This window comes from Mchenga conophoros, linkage group LG8 (assembly GCF_057382185.1).
Source record: "Mchenga conophoros isolate Kocher_MC1m ecotype Shallow Benthic linkage group LG8, M_conophoros_male_GT1.1, whole genome shotgun sequence".
NCBI lineage: Eukaryota > Metazoa > Chordata > Actinopteri > Cichliformes > Cichlidae > Mchenga > Mchenga conophoros.
In genome coordinates this window covers 10,647,567-10,657,114 of record NC_140533.1, presented here as the reverse complement: position 1 = coordinate 10,657,114, position 9,548 = coordinate 10,647,567, and the positions used below count along the sequence as shown (strand labels likewise).

At 38.1% G+C, this 9,548-nt stretch overlaps 1 protein-coding gene and 1 long non-coding RNA gene across 4 annotated transcripts; one reads left to right on the top strand and one right to left on the bottom strand.

Moving 5' to 3' along the window:
• Nucleotides 1–4,553, top strand: LOC146568158 (uncharacterized). Its single transcript, XR_014893510.1, has 3 exons — nt 1–134; nt 1,555–2,564; nt 3,240–4,553. It is a non-coding gene; the product is annotated as an uncharacterized LOC146568158 (long non-coding RNA).
• A 1,144-nt stretch (nt 4,554–5,697) lies between these two features.
• LOC146568157 (uncharacterized) lies at nt 5,698–9,227 on the bottom strand. Of its 3 annotated transcripts, XM_085283365.1 has the most exons (3): nt 9,094–9,216; nt 8,792–8,872; nt 5,698–7,673 (listed from the first exon to the last, which is right to left on the bottom strand). In XM_085283365.1, exon 3 carries the CDS (start codon nt 7,647–7,649, stop codon nt 5,898–5,900), a length of 1,752 nt encoding a protein of 583 aa, XP_085139491.1. In that variant the 5' UTR covers nt 7,650–7,673; nt 8,792–8,872; nt 9,094–9,216; the 3' UTR covers nt 5,698–5,897. The 3 variants fall into 3 exon arrangements, with proteins under 3 accessions (XP_085139491.1, XP_085139490.1, XP_085139492.1); XM_085283364.1 differs by lacking the exon at nt 8,792–8,872 and having other exon boundaries at nt 9,094–9,227; XM_085283366.1 differs by lacking the exons at nt 8,792–8,872; nt 9,094–9,216 and adding an exon at nt 8,910–9,002.
• Nucleotides 9,228–9,548: the final 321 nt, after the last annotated feature.

Here is a 9,548-nt window from a genome sequence, read left to right as displayed (position 1 = left end):
TCCAGCTTCGGTGACAGCGATGTGTCCAGTTTGGCAGGTGGAGAACTAATTCACTAAATATGGTGGATATAAGTGACTTTTTGCGTGGCCGAGGGGTCCCCGAAGATGCTATTTTATTAATGGAAGAGCAGAAGGTGAGTAACAAAAAAGAGAAATAGTTTGGTGTCTCCTATTTTTACAGGAAAACAGTTACGGTTAGCTGTTAGCATGCTTGTTAGCTTATAATGTTATATAGGAATGAACGTGTTTCACGATGTTACAGTATACTAGGTGAATTGACGTTTTAACTGTTGTTGATCGCAGGATCATCCCAGATGGGTTCGTTGCATTTTATTTTATTGTTCTACTATTTCAGAGTTTTTCAAGGCAGTTAAGCGGAGCTGTGTTACAGATGCTAGCCGCCTGCCAATATCACTGATATATTTGATGTGTACAAGTAAGTTACACTTAGTACAGCGGAGGAGAGAAGCTGTAATGAATGTTTATGCGGATATTTCACTCAGAAAAATGGGTGGCGTTCATACACAGCCACCGACACAGCCCCGGTTGTTGTTCTGACGGTGGCCGACTGACGATCCCCTCACAACATGTTAGCTAACACAAACTAATGTAGTGCATGTAACTGTGTATACGTTAGTGGTACAGTGTCGGAAGAAATGAGCAAACTGTTTATAATGTCAGAATGACATCATCTTTCTCCTATATATAAAAGTGCTGGCTGAGGAGCGCTGCCGGGTTGAACTTTGACCTCGGAGTGACGTGACGTTTGTTCGCACAACCAATAGAAGTGCAGAAAGTCGCAAATCAGGCATATTGTTCGCATAAACACAAAAATAAATAACGAAATAATCCCGATATTGTGCCAAAGACTGATTTACAATGTTACTTTGTGTTCTATGTGTAATACCTTTGCTTAAATGACTAAATGGACTGTGTATTTATGACTCTGCGTTATAGTCTTACATACATAAGTAACATTCATATGTACAGATAAAAATGTACAGAGCTATGTACACAAGCGTGTACACAAAAGTCTACTGCTGATCGAGCTGCTCAGTGGTCGTACAGTCTCATGCAGAGAGCGTGGAGGTGTTGTCCATGGTGGATGTTAGCTTAGACAACATCCTCTCCTCCCCAGTCTGCTCAGTGGACTTTAGCAGACCGCTAAAGCTGGCCCTCCCGACCAGTTTGTTAAGTTTCCCCCTGTCCCTCTCTGCCATTCCACCACTCCAGCAGACCACAACATAAAAGACAGCAGACGCCACCACAGTGTCGTAGAACATCCTTAGAAGACGTACTACCTACATCATAACCAATCAAGTCCCGCTTTTTTTTAAATACAGAAGAGGATTTATTATTTACTGAAAGGCTATGCCTTAGTTTGCTTCTTTCATTATTGTGTTTCGCCCTGCATAAAATAGATAGCTTTTCTGATAACTACAGTCAATACTCTCCTACTGGCATTAGCGGTGACCTAAGAGGCTTAACTTTAATATTGCTTTGCAGTGTAAATGTTGCAGAAAATGACTGTCTTTTCTTTCTTCCTGTGTGCAGATTGACTGTGACGTCATAGCGCTGATGGATGACGCAACTTTGGCAAACTACATTCCCTCGTACGGAGACCGAATTGCCGTCTTCAATTTCTGCAAAAGCAAGCAACCACTGTCAAAAAGAAAACTAGGACTTCTGCAAAAAGTTCACCTCTCAAAGTGAGAGAAACAGTGGCTGACATGTCAGATTTGGATGACTTAATAAGACTGTATTTCAGACTTTCTTTCAGTAACAAAGAAATACTTTCAATTTTAGCACATAGTCATCAGACAATTATAAGTGTTCGAACTCTAAAGAGAATTTGTAAAAGACTTGGGCTTTTTAGAAGGAAGAATCAATCAAACTTGGAGGAAGTGCTAGCCTTTGTCCAACAAGAGATCATGACAAATGGACAGATGCAAGGTTATCGTTGGCTACATCTACGTGCAATTCAACATGGATTTGTGGTGTCACAAGATACTGTAAGATGCATAATCAAATTGCTTGACCCTCAAGGTGTGGAACTGAGACGAGCTCGACGGTTGAGAAGACGACAGTACAGCTGCAGAGGGCCAAATGCTCTCTGGCACATGGATGGCTATGACAAGTTGAAACCATATGGTATTGCTATCAGTGGCTGCATAGATGGTTTTAGCCGCTATGTTTTATGGATGGAGGCTTATACTACAAACAGTGACCCTAAATTGATTGCAAGTTATTTTCTGAAAACAGTTTCATGCATCAGCGGATGTCCAGAAAGGTTACGTGCTGACCGAGGTACCGAAAATGGTTGTGTCGAACAAATGCAGATGTTTTTACGGAGAAACCACACAGACAGTTTTGCAGGTGAGAAAAGTTTCCTTTACGGAAGAAGTACGGCCAACCAACGTATAGAAGGATGGTGGGCTACCCTACGCAAACAGAGTGCACAATTTTGGATGAACTTATTTCAAACTTTTCAGGATGATGGCCACTTCACAGGGGATTTTTTGGACAAAAGTCTTATCCAATTCTGCTTTCTCAATCTTATTCAGGTAAAAGCATGTGCTCATGCTATGTAATGTCTTAGCTGCATAAATAGAAAATATAAATATGGTTAGAACATTTTTTTTCTTTAAATTAAATATGAATTTTATTTCCATTTTAATATGTCTTGATGCATGCTCAATCAGCCAGGTAAGGAATGTTTTTTGACAGAACATTTCTCACACTGAAAACGCTACATCCAGATGAACAGAATCAACTTTTTGGGATTCCATTTTAATACTTTGATGGAATTGTATTCATGTTATCAGTGGAAGTAACTGCACCTTTCTCAGCACAGGTGCATGGAGCATTTTTTTTTATTTATTGCCACATGGTTTAAATTACTATGGAGTCTGTTACCTAGTGGTCCTTTGGGCACGGTTTCAGAAAGCAATCCTATCATTTGGTTAATTCTCTATTGAAAATTTATTGTAGAATCATTGCACACTGAGTATAAAGTGTTGGGCTATCTATTCAACAGCAGAATCATGCAGCACCATTCTGTGTCCATGTGCTGTTTAGTGAAAGTGCTCTTTTGTTGTTGCTGCTTGGTTTTACATTAATTAGAGGTCAGTTTCTATGTCTGTTGATTAATGAGTTAATAAGCCTCAACTTTGGCTAAATCTACTGGTACATGGTCTGTTTCATATACCAGTACTTATATTGTGTTGTTTTTCATGTAGGATGAACTTGATGAAGTTGTGAACACATGGAACTCGCACAAAATCCGGCCAAGTGGTAGTGCAGCATCGGGTCGACCAGTAGTAATGTACTCATTTCCAGAGCTGCACAGTGCTGAGGATAGACTGAAGCCTATTTCTATGGAGGATATCACTTTGTGTATGGAAGAGTGTAGCCCAAAAGGTCAACACCCCTGTGATGAAACAGTCTTTGAACTGTGTTGTCTGCTTATGGTAGAAAATGAATGGGATGCCCCAGGAGATCCACTTGGTGCTGCGGATCTGTACATTAGGTTAAGAGAAGAAATACTGCAAAGTATTTAAGGAACTTCAGTGTGTAAATGTACAAATAAATACAAAATATTTCTCTTTATCTTGATAACGTGATTTGATAGTAGGTGCCATGTCTTACAGGTACCTTTTATGCAGGTATTTCTGCACTGCATTAAATGAAAAATGTTTTTCTACATTCACACTACCATTAAACAGAAATGTTTATATATTACTTGAAAAAGCTGAATATTGTGATATTATCAATCAGTTATGAAACACATGTCAATCCTTTTAAAAGGCCATACATTAAACTGCATTTACAAATGTTATATTTTTGATTGAATCATAAGTGGTGTAAACCTGCCTACCAGTAAATTGCAATATAAATTTCTGTGTTTTGTTGCCAGACATGTGCATAGTATATAAAATATAAACTGACCAGCTCCCTGCTCATTGTTTTCTGTATCAACCTTTACTCTTAATATTCATGGCTGGAAACCCAGGCACCAGCATATGATATGCTAAGTGCCCGGGTTATCTGTGGTATGTTTCAGCAAACCATAGTAGCATTAACAATTCTAGGTCTTGACAACAGCATGTTTCTATAAACGTATCATTGTTAATATTTAAAGTCGTTATGCCTTTTGGGGAGCTTTTAGTGCAATTATATTAAAGCAAAGCTATTATAATCATTTACCCATATGAAGATCCATCACTTAATTATTAATGTATTTCACTTCTGTTAGTTGTAAGATATTTTAGCTGGTTTTTCATGTAAAATGACCACGAATCATTGCTATACTGATTCAGTGTTAGCTGTTGTATACAAGGCTCCTTCATGATATGAATCCTAAAATTATAAGAAACATACCAAAAATATTTTGACTTTTATTTGTAGTATCCCAGCAACAATGCAACAAAACAGTTCCTGCAAGTGGAACCAAGTTATTGTCCCATTAAGTGCAACATGTTTTACATTTATATTTGTGTATCTTTATGAAATATTTGAAATTAAAAATAAATGGTATTCTTCCATGTTACTGAGCTCATGTGTGGCAGTCTCTTGAATTCTGGCATGTTCAAATAGATATGGAGTTTGATGAACATATTCAAAACAACAATACAAATGTACTGTGTACAGTAACATTTTATTGGAAAAAGTTTACAAGAAACCTGTTCTTTCCAATGCCAATAACATGGCTAAAACTCATAACCGTATAAGCTGCCCTGTAACAAGAATGACTCAACTTTTAAAACAAACTTATAGATCTCATATAGTCTTGTTATGCATCAGTATACATCAGTGACTTACTGTAAAGACCATGAACACTGGCTATTGTGGTATCACATATTCCTTCAGTGTCATCTATGGTATAGAAATAAAAACAAGTGTGAATGACTGAGAACATACATGCATACAAATAAAAATGCATAATTTCTGGCAGTAACAAGACATTTTTTCAGGTGTTAAGATTAATACTATATCTGAGAACATGACAATTTGGCATTACAAAAGGATGCCTGAATAATCACAGTACTTGACCACTGCACTGAAGTGTACAGTGTTTATTTATGATCTCAGTAATCAATAACCATCTTCAAAACAGACTGAATCCTTTAAGCAGCTTGAATCAATTTGATGGATGAATAACAGGTATGCTTAGAAACAATATGACATTAAGAAAATACTGGAATTTAAAAAAATATTTTCACCAACTTTATATGGAACCTTTGTAATCAACAACAAATGCCAAACTTTGATACCTTAACCTACCTTAACTAAAAATTGCATATACTGTAAAGCAAAATGTTTTCAGACATGACAAATGCTAAAGTATAAAATTGTACTTATTCCTTTTACAATACAGTGTTGCATAACAGCATTACTTTTACGTTATAACTATGTTCAGTTTTAGCCCTGACCTAATAAGAAAATACCATCTGAATGAATTAGTCTTACTACTAATTACTTACAAAAGTATTTGACTGTGCTGAGCTCTCACACCACACATGGTGCTTTAAAGAACGTTTAAGAGCAGTTTAATTATAGTTTATAGATCTTAAGTAATCTTTCTTCATGCTTTTGCTGAAGGTTTCTGTCTTACAGCTGGAAAGCTTGGATTTGGTGAAGACAGCTCTGGATATGGTAGTAAACAGTGTACCTGTTCATTTTGTTTTGTGACTGTATTATGTAAAACTCAAAATGATAAAAGAAAATGAAATATTAGCCAAAACTAGACTTCTAACAGAGATGAGAAACTTCTCTCTAATTAAAAAAAGTATACTGTATAAGTTCAAAATACATAAAAATACATATTCCTAACATCTCTTTACAGTTATGCTCTAGTGTGCATGAGCAGTTCAAATGTAGCGCATTGCTGTGAGAGTCTAAACAATGTCCATCACCCAGACATTACTTTCAAGAACTGCATTAAATTCAGAACGAAAATCTGGGAAGTTTTCATAGCTGTTAGCTAGCTGCAGAACATTCCCACACGTGCGTCCGACTGGTCTTCTTGTAAACTCTGTCATATCTTGAAATTGCACATAAATACTGTTTGTTACTATAAGGTCAGATCCGGTGCAGAAACGCATAAATTTCTGAAGTTTAATGTTATCCAGCTCTCTGATGAATCTTTTGAGATGATTTTTCACTTCTTTTTGTTGTGGAGTCAAATCCACAGCAAATTTCAGCAGCTGGCACACTTTTTTTGAAGTTGGTTGCAGTTCAGAGAATAACTTGGTCAGTCCCTCCGGACTGAGGGAGATATGGGGGTCGATGATCTCCCGCCAGCAGTCAATAACAAACATTGGTTTTTGGACTAGCTCTTTGTGTGCTATTTCATCAAGGATTGTAGGAAGAGTCTCAGCAGTGATTCTTTTTCTACAGCCATAACTGTCAAGAATTTCCACAAGATCATCCAAGTCAACTGCAGAGAAATCTTTTACTGCTTCCATCAAAACATCACATTCTTGGCTGCTGACAAACTGTAGAAAGTGTGCTTTAAGATCACTGTAAACACCACTGAAAAGCACTTGTTCCATAAAAGGGATTGCAAGTTTATTTGGAAAATACTGACATTCTTGGTAACCTTTCAGGAGTATTCGCCCAACTGCCTTCCATTTTTCAGCAGGAAAATCATGGCGAATGAATGGCACTTTAATGGTTGCACCTAGGGTGCATCGCTCATAAAATTTATGCCAGAAGCATGTGAGTACATCTCTTAGTATTCCTGATCCAGTGCCTGGTTCTTCTGTGTTGTCTGGAAGTATGCGCTTCACATTCAGTGTTTTGGTCAAAATCTCCTCATCAGAGAAAGCAGTAATCATGTCATGTAAAGTGTCAGTATGACGTATGGTGATTGTTATTATGTTCTCTGAATTAGGTGGACTGAGGGGTACAAGAAAACCCTCATAGACTAATGTGTCTTCTGTATCTTCTTCAGCATCAAAAATTGGACCAAAAGTAATTTCTGGATCATCTAAAATTTCTGAACCGGCGATGACTTCATCAAAATTACCCCTGACTTCCCCCACTTGCAATGGATTAATATCACTGCCACTGCTTTCTGAGACAAACACCACTTCAGATGTCTCGCTGGCATCTTCTTCAGGATCTTTTGGTTTTGTTGCAATGTAGAAGCGTAACATTGTCAGTCTCGCTGCCTCATACATATTGCCAATAGACTGGCAGGTATCATCAGTAAGGTGGTTCTGTTTAAAGTCCCAAACCTCAAACTCAAAATCTGTTTCACATCCCTTAGGAGATATGCCATTAGGAAAAAAAAGTTTCTTTCCTTCCTGAAGAATATCTTTTAATCCAGCATCAGTGGCCATTTGAATTTTTCTAGTGCCACCTCCCTGCTTCGCTCTCACCTGTTTGGCTATTTTTCCATCACAATGTATCCATCCTATCTCAACATTGCGTGTTGCTTTTTGCTTCTTTGTCTGTCTTATTCCTGCATCTGTATGTGAAGTGTTCTCCTTTGGACTTTCTTTTCTGGTTTTCATTTTCTCACGAAGTTTTTGCAGAAGTCCTAGTTTTCTTTTTGACAGTGGTTGCTTGCTTTTGCAGAAATTGAAGACGGCAATTCGGTCTCCGTACGAGGGAATGTAGTTTGCCAAAGTTGCGTCATCCATCAGCGCTATGACGTCACAGTCAATCTGCACACAGGAAGAAAGAAAAGACAGTCATTTTCTGCAACATTTACGCTGCAAAGCAATATTACAGTTAAGCCTCTTAGGCCTCGTTAATGCCAGTAGGAGAGTATTGACTGTAGTTATCAGAAAAGCTATCTATTTTATGCAGGGCGAAACACAATAATGAAAGAAGCAAACTAAGGCATAGCCTTTCAGTAAATAATAAATCCTCTTCTGTATTTAAAAAAAAAGCGGGACTTGATTGGTTATGATGTAGGTAGTACGTCTTCTAAGGATGTTCTACGACACTGTGGTGGCGTCTGCTGTCTTTTATGTTGTGGTCTGCTGGAGTGGTGGAATGGCAGAGAGGGACAGGGGGAAACTTAACAAACTGGTCGGGAGGGCCAGCTTTAGCGGTCTGCTAAAGTCCACTGAGCAGACTGGGGAGGAGAGGATGTTGTCTAAGCTAACATCCACCATGGACAACACCTCCACGCTCTCTGCATGAGACTGTACGACCACTGAGCAGCTCGATCAGCAGTAGACTTTTGTGTACACGCTTGTGTACATAGCTCTGTACATTTTTATCTGTACATATGAATGTTACTTATGTATGTAAGACTATAACGCAGAGTCATAAATACACAGTCCATTTAGTCATTTAAGCAAAGGTATTACACATAGAACACAAAGTAACATTGTAAATCAGTCTTTGGCACAATATCGGGATTATTTCGTTATTTATTTTTGTGTTTATGCGAACAATATGCCTGATTTGCGACTTTCTGCACTTCTATTGGTTGTGCGAACAAACGTCACGTCACTCCGAGGTCAAAGTTCAACCCGGCAGCGCTCCTCAGCCAGCACTTTTATATATAGGAGAAAGATGATGTCATTCTGACATTATAAACAGTTTGCTCATTTCTTCCGACACTGTACCACTAACGTATACACAGTTACATGCACTACATTAGTTTGTGTTAGCTAACATGTTGTGAGGGGATCGTCAGTCGGCCACCGTCAGAACAACAACCGGGGCTGTGTCGGTGGCTGTGTATGAACGCCACCCATTTTTCTGAGTGAAATATCCGCATAAACATTCATTACAGCTTCTCTCCTCCGCTGTACTAAGTGTAACTTACTTGTACACATCAAATATATCAGTGATATTGGCAGGCGGCTAGCATCTGTAACACAGCTCCGCTTAACTGCCTTGAAAAACTCTGAAATAGTAGAACAATAAAATAAAATGCAACGAACCCATCTGGGATGATCCTGCGATCAACAACAGTTAAAACGTCAATTCACCTAGTATACTGTAACATCGTGAAACACGTTCATTCCTATATAACATTATAAGCTAACAAGCATGCTAACAGCTAACCGTAACTGTTTTCCTGTAAAAATAGGAGACACCAAACTATTTCTCTTTTTTGTTACTCACCTTCTGCTCTTCCATTAATAAAATAGCATCTTCGGGGACCCCTCGGCCACGCAAAAAGTCACTTATATCCACCATATTTAGTGAATTAGTTCTCCACCTGCCAAACTGGACACATCGCTGTCACCGAAGCTGGAAGCCTGCAGGTGCCCACCTCAAAATTCTGAGATTAAAGTCAGAATTCTGACTTTAATCTCAGAATTCTGAGAATAAAGTCAGAATTCTGAGATTAAAGTCAGAATTCTGAGATTAAAGTCAGAATTCTGAGAAAAAAGTCAGAATTCTGAGAAAAAAGTCAGAATTCTAAGATTAAAGTCAGAATTCTGAGAAAAAAGTCAGAATTCTGAGATTAAAGTCAGAATTCTGACTTTATTCTCAGAATTCTGACTTTATTCTCAGAATTCTGACTTTTTTCTCAGAATTCTGACTTTAATCTCAGAATTCTGAGAAAAAAGTCA